The sequence below is a fragment of the Rhinoraja longicauda genome, chromosome 4 (assembly GCF_053455715.1).
Source record: "Rhinoraja longicauda isolate Sanriku21f chromosome 4, sRhiLon1.1, whole genome shotgun sequence".
NCBI lineage: Eukaryota > Metazoa > Chordata > Chondrichthyes > Rajiformes > Arhynchobatidae > Rhinoraja > Rhinoraja longicauda.
Genome location: NC_135956.1, coordinates 67,814,495 through 67,830,097, shown reverse-complemented (window position 1 = coordinate 67,830,097; position 15,603 = coordinate 67,814,495). Strand labels below are relative to the sequence as shown.

Sequence of the window (15,603 nt, the reverse complement as noted above, 5' to 3'; positions counted from 1 at the left end):
TCTTATTCTAAATTCCAGTGAATACAAGCTTAGTCGCTCCAGTCTTTCAACATACGACAGTCCCACCATTCTGGGAATTAACCTAATGAACCTACGCTGCACTCCCTCAATAGCAAGAATATCCTTCCTCAAATTTGGAGACCAAAACTGCGCACAGTACGCCAGGTGCGGCCTCACTAGGGCCCTGAACAACTGCAGAAGGACCTCTTTGCTCCTGTACTCAACTCCTTGTCATAAAGGCCAACATGCCATTAGCTTTCTTCACTGCCTGCTGTACCTGCATTCTAACTTTAAGTGACTGATGAACAAGGACACCCAGATCTCTTTGTACCTCCCCATTTCCGAACTTGACACCATTCAGATAATAATCTGCCTTCCTGTTCTTACCACCAGAGTGGATAACCTCACATTTATCCACATTAAAGTGCATCTGCCATGCATCTGCCCATTCACACAACCACAACACACAAATTATAATTTGTTCCTAGAGTGTGGTAATGGTGCTAGTGTGCGGGGTGATCGCTGGATGGCATGGATTCGTTGGGCGAAGGGCCTGTTTCTGCGCTGTATCTCTAAACTAAATTAAAGGCACTTAAAAATGATAGAATCTGAGTATAAGAAGAGACACGCCTTGCTCTAATTATAGAGCCTGAATATTGAGTAAAGGTCCTGTCTCCTGACGCAAGAAATTATATACATACTGGCAACAGAGCATCAAGGTGGAGTTCTGGGATGGGAGTTTCTGCTATGGAGCACCTTATTAGACCAAGATTGTACTTGGTCTTTTGATGAAGGGGGAGATTTTATTGAAACATACAAATTTCTAAGGCGTTTATTAAGTTAAATGTGGAGTTGAGATTTCCGCAATATAGAACCAAGTTACCGATTCAAAATAAAGAGTTTGGTTGTTTGGATGCAGATGAAAAATGTCTTCAGCCAGAAGGTACAGGTCTCATGACTTCAGTCCCTGGGTAGGCATGATCCCGAGTCATACTTACATCACCTGCCAGCAGCTTAAGTAGTGTGGACTTCCCGGCTCCGTTGGGCCCAACAAGGGCCACCCGGGTATCCAAGTCTATACCAAATTCCAGGTTCTTGTAGATCAAGGGCTGAAAGAGAATGAAACACAAATCAGCACTCCCATTTGTGCCAAAATAAACTTCCACCCAGTTCTTGTCGATCCGGTATCTGTCTTAATCTCAGCGACAATTCCACCACACTTTTGTTTTCCTCACTCCATCCACTCCAAGCAGTTAATGCCACCAGATGCTGGATTTCACTCCCTTGTGCACTGGACAAGGCACTCCTCTGGTACAAGGATCTGCTCGGAATATTAATAGAAATGGTGTTGAGACTTCACCAAAACACGTGCACTAAGCCAGTAGTAGCTTGCCAGGGGAGTCAGAGTCAGACAGCATGGAAACAGGCCCATGCCAACTTTGATGTCCATCTAAGATAGTCCCATTTGCCCACGATTTCATCTTGGATGACCACTGTGATGTTCTCCATCAAAAATACAACTGTCCCTCCTCTATTCGTCACCTATATCTAACCAGCTGCACCTGCACCTGGCTTATATTGTCCCTTCCATAGCCATGTCAGGATCCCAGTCCGATGCGTAGGAAGGAATTGCAGATGCTGATTTACACCGAAGATAGACACAAAATGCTGGAGTAACTCAATGGGTTAGGCAGCATCTCTGGAGAAAAGGAATGGGTGACGTTTTGGTTCGAGACCCTTCATCACCATTTCAGAGATACTGCGCAACCTGCTGAGTTACTCCAGCATTTTGTGCCTATTCCCAGCCCCATGTATTCATCCAGGCCCAGTTCCTTGCCAGGTCTCCGTATTGAAACAAATGCAATTTAATCCAACGGCCTTTCCTCATTGCCAGCTGTGTTCCTGCCCGTCTTATCCACTGCACATGCTGTTGTTGACTTCTGTATCAACTTGCAGCCTCTCGTCTGCCTTATTAATGCTTTGTATCCCACCCCCCTGCCCATCAAGTTAAATTCTCCCTAGCATTGCCCACAAGGCAGTTGATGCAGTACTACAGAATCAACCATGTTCCACATGCCCACTTGCAGAAACAGACTCCTTCATAAACTGTCACACAGTGTAAGCAGTTAGAATTCCCCAAAACAAACACAAATGGCGAATTAAGCAGCAAGCTGTGAGAAACATCACATTTGCATCATGCTCACAAGGTCACCCGTATACTTACCCCATCGTTGGTATACTTGAAGCTCACATTCTGCACCATAATAACAGGAGGTGGAATCTTCCCGCACGAGGGGAAACAGAACGACAATGTCTGCAGGATGATAACAACATAATTACAACCATAGAAACTGGAAACAAAAACTCTGCCACATTCTTTCTGGCCCTGATTAAAAACGGTGAGAAACAACATTTGCAAAAAAAATGTGTTATCTCTGGTCTTTGTCCAAGCATCTGCCCCTCGCCTGTGTTCATCTCATACTTGGTAGACACAAAATGCTTGAGTAACTCAGTGGGACAGGCAGCATCTCTGGAGAGAAGGAATGGGTAACATAGAAAAAAGGTGCAGGAGGAGGCCATTCGGCCCTTCGAGCCAGCACTGCCATTCATTGTGATCATGGCTGATCGTTCCCAATCAATAACCCGTGCCTGCCTTCTCCCCATATCCCTCATTTCCACTAGCCCCTAGAGCTCTATCTAACTCTCTCTTAAATCCATCCATGATTTGGCTTCCACTGCCCTCTGTGGCAGAGAAATCCACAAATTCACAACTCTCTGGGTGAAAAAGTTTTTTCTCACCTCAATTTTAAATGGCCTTCCCTTTATTCTAAGACTGTGTCCCCTGGTTCTGGACTCGCCCAACATTGGGAACATTTTTCCTGCATCTAGCTTGTCCAGTCCTTTTATAATTTTATATGTCTCTATAAGACCCCCTCTCATCCTTCTAAACTCCAGCGAATACAAGCCTTGTCTTCAATCTTTCCTCATACGACAGTCCAGCCATCCCAGGGATCAATCCCGTGAACCTACGCGGCACTGCATCAATTACAAGGATGTCCTTCCTCAAATTAGGAGACCAAAACTGTACACAATACTCCAGATGTGGTCTTACCAGGGCCCTATACAACTGACCTTTCGGGTCTAGACCCTTCTTCACACTGAGACTTCAGTTTTGGGTCGAGACCCTTCGTCACCATTTCAGAGATACTGCGCGACCCACTGAGTTACTCCAGCATTTTGTGTCTATTCCCAGTCCCATGCACAGAAACTTCAGTTTGAAGAAGGGTCTCGACCCGAAATGTCACCCATTCCTTCTCTCCAGAGATGCTGCCTGTCCCCGCTGGGTTACTCCAGCATCTTGTGTCTACCTTCGATTTAAACCAACATCTGCAGTTCTTTCTTACACATTTTCACCTAATACTTGCCACAGTAACCTTGGTATGTAGCTATTTTAACTTGTTCCAAATCAGCCAGTCAAAAATTGACCCAACAGTTTGAGGCCATTTTGACTGTACAAGTACCTCTCTTCTGCATAAGATCATGAGGGAAATAGATGGGGTAAACGCAGTCTTTTATCCAGAGTCGGGAATTAACAACCAGAGGACGTAGGTTTAAGGTGAGAGGCGAAAGATTTAATAGGGACTTGAGGGACAACGTTTCCCCACTCAGAGGGTGGTGAGTATATGGAACAAGCTGTCAGTGGTAGATACTATAACAACATTTAAAAAGGTCCCTGGACAGGTACATGGATAGGAAAGGTTTAGAGGTATATGGACCATCACGCAGGCAGGTGGGATTACTGTAGATGGGGCATGTTGGTCAGCATGGACAAGTTGGGCCGAAAGGCCCTTTCCGTGCTGTATAACTGCACTCAGAAGTACAGCCAAGCATTAGTAGAATCTCAAACCAGAGCCTATATCCTAGGTCAGTAAGCAGGTGTTTAAAATGCAGCGGTGACAGCACATACAAAATATTTATAGGGTTCAACAGGGTAGATGCAGGGATGACATTTCACGCTAGAACTAGGACTCAGTTTTCAAATATGGGGTGGCTATATAGGACGATGTGACAAATTTTCTTCCAAGGGTTGGAAACATTTGAATGTTCCACCCCAGAGAACCAAGGAGGCTCAGCGTGCATTTAACATGAAGATTGATAGATTTCTGGTTATAAGAAGAATAAAGGAATACGAGTCTAAGGCAGGAGAATAGGTAGAAAAATCACCATGACCTAGAGCGCACGTTTAAAGGGCTGAATGGCCTACTCCTACTTCTTCCTAAAGTTTGTGGGACAGAAGTTAAGCAAAGCTGGTTCATTCATTATGGTCATGTGTACCAAGATACAGTGAAAGATTTTGCCTGCTATGCAGTCAAATAATATTATACAAGTACAATCAAGCATACACAAGTACAAAGAGAAAAACACCAGTGTGCAGTGTTACAGTGCTTAAATATTAGTTACAGAGAAAGCGCAGATAATGATAATCAAAACATAGAAACATAAAATCAAAAAGTGCAAGGTCTGCAATAAGGTAGGTTGAAAGATCGGAAGTACACGCTAGCTTATGGGAGTACCTAATAACAGCTGTTCTTGAATTTAGTAGCACGTACTTTCTAACTTTTGTATCTTCTGCCCGAGGGGAGAGGGAAGAGGAGGGAATGATTGGGGTAAAAATGAAATGCGAGCCTCTACAATTGAAATGAAACAATAGCAGAGAGGGAGGGAAAGTCAACATGTGTGAAACTGCTCACTGATGTCCATTAAGGCTCCGACCACAAGACACCCTAGGTTCTCCCTCCAACAGAATGCAAAGCCCATTCTCAAGTTCTCAGCAAGTTCTCAACTAGAGGTTCATAATGTTTGGTGGAGTCTGTCGAACATAGAATCATTGAAAGATACAGAGTGGAAACAGGCACTTCAACCCCGAGTCCACGCAACATCACAGAGATCCCCCAAAAGAAAAATTCAGCTCGAACGTCATCCTTGGTAGCTGGAAGTTCCATGTGGGTGGTGGAACACAATGAATCAGACTGCAGAACCTTACACAAATTGTGGTGGGTATATGGAACGAGCTGCTGGAGGTAGTAGTCGAGGCAGGTACTAAATACCATAACATCATAGGATATAGGTTTACAGAGATATGGGCCAAGAGCGGGCAGGTGGGACTAGTGTAGATGAGGCATGTTGGTCAGTGCGAGCAGGTTGGGTTGCAGGGCCCATTTCCACACTGTATGACTCTAACTCAGCCAGATATCATCAGGTTTGGAGTCTACCCTGACTGACGAGAAGTCTCCCCGACTGAGGAGAAAAGTGCGAGGCCAGAGGATTTGCTTACATTGCAGCAAAATGGAAAGCATAACGACAGCATAAAACAAAATGCTAGGGAACCTGGTGGGTCAAGCAGCAGCTGCAGAGGGGCATGGACAGACAACGTTTTGCAGAGGGATCTTGTTTCAAACTGACCCAAAACATTGCCTGTCCATTCCCCCCCCACAGATGTTGCCGGACCCCCTGAAATTCATCCAGCATTTTGTTTTATAGCTTAAGATCCCAGCATCTGCAGTTCCTTGCATCTCTATCATAACTACAGTCACCTGTTGTAATGAAAAGGGAGGAGAATGCAATGTTCCATGTGCCAAGGTCTTATGGGAAGTATTTGTAGTGTGCAAGGCCAAGGAAGTACAAAAATACCAATGTCAAATTAATTACTTTGTTTCCTGATGCTGTGTCGTGCGATGCTGTGCTCTGATTGGGTTCCATGTCAATGAGTTGCCTAACAAACTAAATCAAAAGTATTTTTTAATATAATGTCTATTACTCACTTTGCTAGGTATGTGTGGAATAGGGAAATGAGAAATCAGGACAAAAGTCAGGCAAAGTATTCAGATTATGATTTTTGACATACACATTTGTCCAGCTAGTTGCTGTCTTACTGATAGCAGAGGGTTGTATATACACGCACAGTAAACCCTGGTTATAATGGATGATGGGGGGGGGGGGGGGGGGGGGGGAGAGGGGGGTTAGTGTCCACTATTGCCAATTACCCGCTGTAACAGAGTACGGGTTTATCATTGTATGTAGTAGAAACAAAGAACCACAGATGGTAATTAATACACAACAGGACATAAAGCACTGGAGTAACTCAACAGGTCAGGTAGCATCTCTGGATAGGTGACTTTTCGGGTCGGGACTCTTCTTCAGATTAAATCTACTGAGTTACTCCAGCACTTTGTCGTTTCACCTTAAAACTAGGTGCCAATGCCGATGTGCATGGTCCGGTTGACATGGCTGTTGTTGTGGCTCACGCTGTACCCCCAGGCTGGCAGCACTTTTTTTGGGCCACCGATAGAATATGCTTGATTACCATAGGGCTCCTTCCCTCTTGCCAGCTACCAGAGGTGCGACAGCTACAGAAAGAAGCAGCAGCTGGTGAGAGGGGAGGGAGCTCCACGGTGACCAAGTGAGACCTGTCGGTTGCAGCGGCCTGAAGAAAGTGCTATTGGCCAGGGGCTACAATGCGAACCACAACAATGCCTCATCAGGGGAAGGCAGCAGCAGCCAAGTTCATGGCACCGTGGGTGGCTCTGCGGCAAAGGAGGGGAGGAAAAAGAGTGGAAGGGCTATAGTGATAGGGGATTCAATTGTAAGGGGAATAGATAGGCGTTTCTGCGGCCGCAAACGAGACTCCAGGATGGTATGTTGCCTCCCTGGTGCAAGGGTCAGGGATATCTCTGAGCGGCTGCAGGACATTCTGAAGGGGGAGGGTGAGCAGCCAGTTGTCGTGGTGCACGTTGGCACCAATGATTTAGGTAAAAAACGGGATGAGGTCCTACAAGGTGAATTTAGAGAGCTAGGAGATAAACTAAAAAGTAGGACCTCAAAGGTAATAATCTCTGGATTACTACCAGTGCCACGTGCTAGTCAGAGTAGGAATAGGAGGATATTTCGTATGAATACGTGGCTTGAAAAATGGTGCAAGGGGGAGGGATTCAAATTTTTAGGACATTGGAACCAGTTCTGGGAGAGGTGGGACCAGTACAAACAGGACGGTCTGCACCTGAGCTGGAATGGAACCAATGTCCTAGGGGGAGTGTTTGCTAGTGCTGTCGGGGAGGATTTAAACTAATGTGGCAGGGGGATGGGAGCTGGAGCAGAGAGACAGAGGGGTGTAAAATGAGGGTAGAAGCAACAGGTAGCAAGGTGAAAAGTAAAAGTGGCAGGCAGACAAATCTAGGGCAAAAATCAAAAAGGGCCATTTTTCAACATAATCGTACAAGGGGTAAGAGAGTTGTAAAAACAAGCCTGAAGGCTTTGTGTCTCAATGCAAGGAGTATACGTAATAAGGTGGATGAATTAAATGTGGAGATAGTTATTAATGATTATGATATAGTTGGGATTACGGAGACATGGCTCCAGGGTGACCAAGGCTGGGAGCTCAACATCCAGGGATATTCTATATTCAGGCGGGATAGACAGAAAGGAAAAGGAGGTGGGGTAGCGTTACTGGTTAGAGATGAGATTAAAGCAGTGGAAAGGAAGGACATTAGCTTGGAGGAAGTGGAATCGATATGGGTAGAGCTACGAAACACTAAGGGGCAGAAAACGCTAGTGGGAGTTGTGTACAGGCCACCTAACAGCAGTAGGGAGGTTGGGGATGGCATCAAGCAGGAAATTAGAAATGCATGCACTAAAGGCGCAGCAGTTATAATGGGTGACTTCAATCTACATATAGATTGGGTGAACCAAACTGGCAGGGGTGCTGAGGAAGAGGATTTCTTGGAATGTTTGAGATGGTTTTCTAAACCAACATGTCGAGGAACCAACGAGAGAACAGGCCATTCTAGACTGGGTATTGAGTAATGAGGAAGGGTTAGTTAGCAGTCTTGTTGTGCGAGGCCCCTTGGGCAAGAGTGATCATAATATGGTAGAGTTCTTCATTAGGATGGAGAGTGACAAAGTCGATACAGAAACAAGTGTTCTGAACTTAAAGAAAGGTAACTTTGAGGGTATGAGGCGTGAATTGTCCAAGATAGACTGGCGATTGATGCTGAAAGGGTTGACGGTGGACATGCAATGGAAGGCATTTAAAGGTCGCATGGATGAACTACAACAAGTGTTCATCCCAGTTATGCAAAAGAACAAACCAGGAAAGGTAGTGCATCCGTGGCTAACAAGGGAAATCAAGGATAGTATTAAAACAAAAGATGAAGCATACAGATTAGCCAGAAAAAGTAGCATACCAGAGGACTGGGAGAAATTCAGAGTCCAGCAGGAGGACAAAGGGCTTAATTAGGAAAGGGAAAATAGATTATGAGGGAAAACTGGCAAGGAACATAAAAACAGACTGCAAAAGCTTTTATAGATATGTCAAGAGAAAAAGATTAGTTAAGGCACATGTAGGTCCCTTGCAGTCGGAAACAGGTGAATTGATCATAGGGAACAAGGAGATGGCAGACCAATTGAACAAATACTTTGGTTCTGTCTTCACTAAGGAAGACATAAACCGTTTGCCGGAAATAGTGGGGGACCGGGGGTCTAATGAGATGGAGGAACTGAGGGAAATCCAGGTTAGTCGGGAAGTGGTGTTAGGTAAATTAAATGGATTAAAGGCAGATAAATCCCCAGGGCCAGATAGGCTGCATCCCAGAGTGCTTAAGGAAGTAGCCTCAGAAATAGTGGATGCATTAGTGATAATTTTTCAAAACTCTTTAGATTCTGGAGTAGTTCCTGAGGACTGGAGGGTAGCTAATGTAACCTCACTTTTTAAAAAGGGAGGGAGAGAAAACGGGGAATTATAGACCAGTTAGCCTAACATCGGTAGTGGGGAAAATGCTAGTCAGTTATTAAAGATGTGATAGCATTACATTTGGAAAGTGGTGAAATCATCGGACAAAGTCAGCATGGATTTACCAAAGGCAAATCATGTCTGACGAATCTTATAGAATTTTTCGAGGATGTAACTAGTAGAGTGGATAAGGGAGAACCAGTCGATGTGTTATATCTGGACTTTCAGAAGGCCTTCGACAAGGTCCCACATAGGAGATTGGTGTACAAACTTAAAGCACACGGTATTGAGGGTTCAGTGTTGAGGTGGATAGAAAATTGGTTGGTGGACAGGAAGCAAAGAGTAGGAATAAACGGGTCCTTTTCGGAATGGCAGGCAGTGACTAGTGGGGTACCGCAAGGCTCAGTGCTGGGACCCCAGTTATTTACAGTGTATATTAATGATTTGGACGAGGGAATTGAATGCAACATCTCTAAGTTTGCGGATGACACGAAGCTGGGTGGCAGTGTTAGCTGCGAGGAGGATGCTAGGAGGCTGCAGAGTGACTTGGATAGATTAGGCGAGTGGGCAAATGCATGGCAGATGCAATATAATGTGGATAAATGTGAGGTTATCCACTTTGGCGGCAAGAACAGGAAAGCAGAGTATTACCTGAATGGTGACCGATTGGGAGATGCAACGTGACCTGGGTGTCATGGTGCACCAGTCATTGAAAGCAAGCATGCAGGTGCAGCAGGCAGTGAAGAAAGCGAATGGTATGTTGGCATTCATAGTAAGAGGATTTGAGTTTAGGAGCAGGGAGGTTCTGCTGCAGTTGTACAGGGCCTTGGTGAGACCGCACCTGGAGTATTGTGTGCAGTTTTGGTCTCCTAACCTGAGGAAAGACGTTCTTGCCTTAGAGGGAGTACAGAGAAGGTTCACCAGATTGATCCCTGGGATGGCGGGACTTACATATGAGGAAAGACTGGATAGACTGGGCTTGTACTCGCTGGAATTTAGAAGACTGAGGGGGGATCTTATAGAAACATATAAAATTCTTAAGGGGTTGGAGAGGCTAGATGCGGGAAGATTGTTCCCGATGTTGGGGGAGTCCAGAACCAGGGGTCACAGCTTAAGGATAAGGGGGAAGTCTTTTAGGACCGAGATGAGAAAACATTTCTTCACAGAGAGTGGTGAGTCTGTGGAATTCTCTGCCACAGAAGGTAGTTGAGGCCAGTTCATTGGCTATATTTAAGAGGGAGTGAGATGTGACCCTTTTTCTAAAGGGATCAGGGGGTATGGAGAGAAGGCAGGTACAGGGTACTGAGCTGGATGATCAGCCATGATCATATTGAATGGCGGTGCAGGCTCGAAGGGCCGAATGGCCTACTCCTGCACCTATTTTCTATGTTTTTCTATGTTTCTAACAGTTGTGGCAACCGGATCATGTGGGCAGATGGGGCTGTAAGAGGCCGGGGAGGCGGTGCAAGGTCTGTCTGCTATAAAGTGATCCATTAGGTTTAATGTATATAAAATAAATGGCGTGGAGCCAAAAGGGTTGGTTAGTAAATTTGGAGATGACACCAAGATTGCTGGTGTTGTGGACTGTAAGGAAATCTATCAAAGTATACATCAGAATATAGATTAGCTACAGAAATGGACAGAGATACAACAGATGGAGTTTAATCCAAGCAAGTGAGAGGAATTGCACTTTGGGAGGTCAAATGCAAATGGAAAATATAAAATTAATGGCATGACCCTTAACAGCATTGATATACAGAGGGATCTTGGGGTCTAAGTCCATAGCTCCCTGAAAGTGGTAACACAAGTGGATAGAGAGTAAAGGCAGCATATGGTATGTATTCTTGCTTTCACATGTCGGGGCATTGAGTATAAGTCAGGAAGTCATGGTGCAGGTTTATAGGACTTTGGTCTGACTGGCTGACTCCTTATCTTGCAGCTGACCCCTGGTTCCACATGTCCCATCAGTGTAAACATGATGCTTGCTGCTACCCTTTCAAGCCTACGTTCATTGCATTGATTATCATCACCGTCCGGTTGACACCTATTGGTATGCAAATAGGAGGTAAACTGGATGAGCGTTCCACGTATAGGTCTGCTTTTCCAACCCTAAGATATACTCATGTTCAAGTGAGTGCTGTGAAGTTCACCAAACTGAAGCTTTGGTACGAATGAGCACCATCGTTACTGATGAAGCCCTCCATTATACTCCCACCATTGCTAAAGACAGACTGAATAAATATTGCAGATCAAAACTCAACACCCGAAGAATATTACAGTCCATCACAAACACACTCCACCCTAACCAGTACCGCATGGCCCATTACAATTAAGCCAGGAGATCAATCCAGTGAATAAGGACTATGGAAAGGTGTACCGGAACCACTGCTACACCTCCCAGGGCTTTGCCATTCACTGCGAAGGTCCTGCCCTTAACCATTCCTCAGCTCACTTACCCAGCTGATCAAGATCTCATGGTAATTTACATTAACCTTCTTCACTGTCTATGATCCTACCTATTTTAATGTCATCTGTAAACTTACTAACTATGCCTTGTACATTCTTATCCAATTTGTTGCGATAGATGACAAGCAGCAATGGGCCCAGCACCGATCCCAGAGGCACACCACTAGTTGGGGCCACCCATCTGAAAACTTCCCACCATCACTCTCTGCATTTTACCATCAAGCCAATAATATATCCAATTAATAGCTCTCCCTGGACCACTTGGTTCTACATCTCATCCATGGTCTGGTCTTAATATTGGCCAAAGAACCGCATTTGAAGAAAGGTGATTGACGGCCAACATCGTTTTCAGAGTCACGTGAATAAAGATGACTAATAATGCACAAAATTACAAAGATTCAAAGCTCCTGTACCTCCCGGAAACAAATTCCCCATATCTTGTGATGTATTTTAACGTTGATGCAATCAAAACTGGGGCTGGTTTTCTTGAGAATTCAATTTTTCAGAACTATGACGGATCCATTTGCCTAAAAACCTGTTTCACAACTTGCGAGTTACAAACCTCTTCCATGAGATCACTGAAACTAACTCCCACACTCTGTTCCACCAGAGATCACTGACACTTCATGTGACTCCTCCCTGGGAATTCAATTGTCGTGCGAATACAAGGTAACCAATGAAGTGCAGTCACGTTGTCCACACATGTCCAACACACCTGGCGGCCGCAAGAATTTACTCAGCATGTTTCATACTGACTGAAACAAAACAATCGCCAATTCTCTCACAGAATTCTGTAAGGTGGCACTTAATATTACAGGTGACCCATGTAACTTTATAATAAAAATAAGCCAGAAGCCACGAGGCTTAGAGTCTCCGGACCTTGTCACTGATTACTTTCTCAGTCAGCCCGGATGCCATCATCTTCTGTAAGGTTTTCTCTTTGCTCTGGGCCTGCCTTGCCAGCTTGGCACTGCCATGTCCAAATCGTGCAATGTAGTTCTGGAGGAAAACAAAAGTCAAAATGAAACCAACAGGTCAACGGTAACAGCCAGACTTCATCTAGCTACTTTGAGAGTTGTAGACAATAGACAATAGGTGCAGGAGTAGGCCATTCAGCCCTTCGAGCCAGCACCACCATTCAATGCGATCATGCCTGATCACTCTCAATCAGTACCCCGTTCCTGCCTTCTCCCCATACCCCCTCACTCCGCTATCCTTAAGAGCTCTATCCAGCTCTCTCTTGAAAGCATCCAACGAACTGGCCTCCACTGCCTTCTGAGGCAGAGAATTCCACACCTTCACCACTCTCTGACTGAAAAAGTTCTTCCTCATCTCCGTTCTAAATGGCCTACCCCTTATTCTTAAACTGTGGCCCCTTGTTCTGGACTCCCCCAACATTGGGAACATGTTTCCTGCCTCTAATGTGTCCAATCCCCTAATTATCTTATATGTTTCAATAAGATCCCCCCTCATCCTTCTAAATTCCAGTGTATACAAGCCCAATCGCTCCAGCCTTTCAACATACGACAGTCCCGCCATTCCGGGAATTAACCTAATGAACCTACGCTGCACGCCCTCCATAGACAGTCAGTGTTTTCCCCCAGGGTGAAAATGTCAAGTAATAAAGGCTGCAGCTTTTTTTGGGTGGGCCGAGGGGAGGGAGAAGCAGTGTAAAAATGCGCTAGATAAGTTTCCAACGGTTAAACACCTCATGCCATGCCAGTTTTCTGTGGAATGTACAAATTAACAGTTGTGTTGAATTAAATACTTTAATTTTAAAAGTATGGCAGAACAGGAAAAGATATTTAGGCTGTTCAGGTAATTAGTGTAATTTAGGACACAGGCAACTTGGAAGCCTGAATAATACACCATCCAAATTAGCAATTGAAGCAGAGTTCACAGATTGAAGTCAAGAGGAAAAGAGACACAGAGCTGGGTAATTACATGGAGTGAAGTCGTTCAACTTGTGCATTGTTTGGGAGATACCAGACTTGTGACCATGACACATGATGAAAGAATGGGTCAAATGGGCTAGTATTCACTGGAATTTAGGATGAGAAGGGATCTTATAGAAATATAAAATTCTTAAAGGATTGGACAGGCTAGATGCAGGGAAAATGTTGCCGATGTTGGGGGAATCCAGAATCAAGGATCAGTTTAAGAATAAGGGGTAGGCCATTTAGGACTGAGATGTGGAAAAACCTCTTCACCCAGAGAGCTGTGAATCTGTGGAGTTCTCTGCTACAGAAGGTAGTGGAAGCCAATTCACTAGATGTTTTCAAGAGAGAGTTAGATTTAGCTCTTAGTGCTAAAGAAATCAATGGGATATGGGGAAAAAATCAGGAACAGGGTACCGATTTTAGATGATCAGGCATGATTAGATTGAATGGCGGTGCTGGCTCGAAGGGCCGAATGGCCTATTCCTGCACCTATTTTTCTGTTTCTGTTATTTAGTTCAATCATAGAACATGGAATACTACAGCACAGGAACAGGCCGTTCGGCCCATGCAGTCCGTGCCAAGCATCAAAACTAATCCCATCTGCTGGCAAATGATCCAAATCCCTCCATTCCGTCTGTTCAGGAGGGACTTGGTCAAAAGATCTACTGGTCCATGTAGATAATATTCACTGCCCTGCCCTCTAACACCCCCTCAAAACGATTCAATGTTTGTAAGATGTGACAAGGCTACATAACAATTCCATGCTTTCCCAAATGCAAGCAAATCCTACCGCTAAGAGTCTAAATAATATCCTACCACTAAGGCATTATCTGGCTGCAATTTCCTAGTTTGTCTCCACTGTTCGTCTTAAATAGAGGAACACCACTGGCTATTCCAGTGCATTTGGAGGATACAAAATTATATGCTGAGACTTAGCAATTCTCTTTTGTCCCTCTAAATAATCTTCGATAATCACCAACTGTACAGCAGTTCTGACCTACCATCTCCCTCATTGGAGACCCTCAGGCTATCTTTAATTGGGCTTTATCTTACACTAAACTTTATTCACTTTACCTGTATCAGTGCACTGTGGACGGCTTAATTGCAATCAAGCATCTTTTTTTCCTCTGACTGGATAGCACGCAATAAAAAGTTTTTCACTGTACCAATGCCAATAAACTAAACTAACCTGGAGTATACACGATTACAAATAAGCCGTGCATCAGAGGACCATTGTAGCTACAGTCGCATCGCCACCTGCAACAAGGGAGGACCATGGCGGCGCAGGAGGACCACAACTAAATCAGACCCTGGGACATTATCCACTCTAATGTCCTCTACCCCCAACCCACCTCCTCCTGGACATCAAGGTGTCCCAGAATATTAGCATTTTCCTCACTGATCTCACCATCCACCATGTCCTGCCACTCAAGGTGAGGAACCACTGGACACTGCCACCTCTCCTGCCTGATGCATACTCACCTTCATGTGAGTGATTTGATCTTGTTCCCAATTAAATCGTTTCATCTGGTTCTCTTCCAGTTCCAGCCTGGTCTTCACATACTGGTCATAGTTACCCTGAAATGAAGTACACAGTGACTTAAACAATTTCAATCTTTCAAGCTTTACCTCAACTGCAGCAATTCAGGGATACAGCTCACCACCGCTTCCATCTGTGGCTATGTGGAGAGCACTTTTGACTCCATCTGAAAGTCAAAGGCTACACACCATAGAGTCACTGTCATACAGCACAGAAACATGTGTGCAGCACAGAAAAAGGCCCTTTGGCCCACTTTGTCCATGTTGCCAACCATGTTGACATACAGAGCTCGACCCACTTGCTTGCAATTGGCCTATATCCCCCTATACCTTTCCTTTCCATATACCTGTCCCAATAACTTTTAAAAGTGGTAATTGTATCAGCTTCTATAACTTCCTCTGGTTGCTCATTCCAGTTATGGACTACCCTCTTTGTGGAAACAGCTCCCATTGAGGTCACCCTTAAATCTCTCCACTCATTCACTCATTATGCTATGTGTTTGAATGCACGTAGCACAAGGAACAAAGTGGATGAGCTTGTAGCTCAGCTGGAAATCGGTAAATTGGCAGGTATGATATTGTAGGCATTACGGAGACATGGCTGCAAGAGGATCGTTGCTGGGAGCTAAACATTCACGGTTATATGTCCTATCGGAAAGACAGAAAGGTGGGCAAAAGGGGTGGGGTAGTTGTTGGTTAGGAAAGAAATTCAGTCCTTAGTGAGGGATGACAAATGATCAGAAGATGTAGAGTCATTGTGGATAGAGCTGAGAAATTATAAAGGGTAAAATTACTCCAATGGGCGTTTTTTACATGCCCCCAAACAGTAGCCAGGATAAAGTTACAGAGGGAAATAGATGCTTAATGGTCAGC

The 15,603-nt window shown here is 44.7% G+C and overlaps 1 protein-coding gene across 1 annotated transcript in view; it reads right to left on the bottom strand.

The window, feature by feature from the left end:
- Positions 1-15,603, bottom strand: part of abcf2a (ATP-binding cassette, sub-family F (GCN20), member 2a) — a 67,798-nt gene that overhangs the window by 26,959 nt on the left and 25,236 nt on the right. The window contains exons 8-11 of the mRNA XM_078397942.1: positions 14,674-14,769; positions 12,131-12,250; positions 2,225-2,314; positions 999-1,109 (exon numbers count right to left, since the gene is read on the bottom strand). Coding sequence (XP_078254068.1) covers positions 999-1,109; positions 2,225-2,314; positions 12,131-12,250; positions 14,674-14,769 — 417 coding nt within the window. The remainder of the gene's footprint in view (positions 1-998; positions 1,110-2,224; positions 2,315-12,130; positions 12,251-14,673; positions 14,770-15,603) is intronic.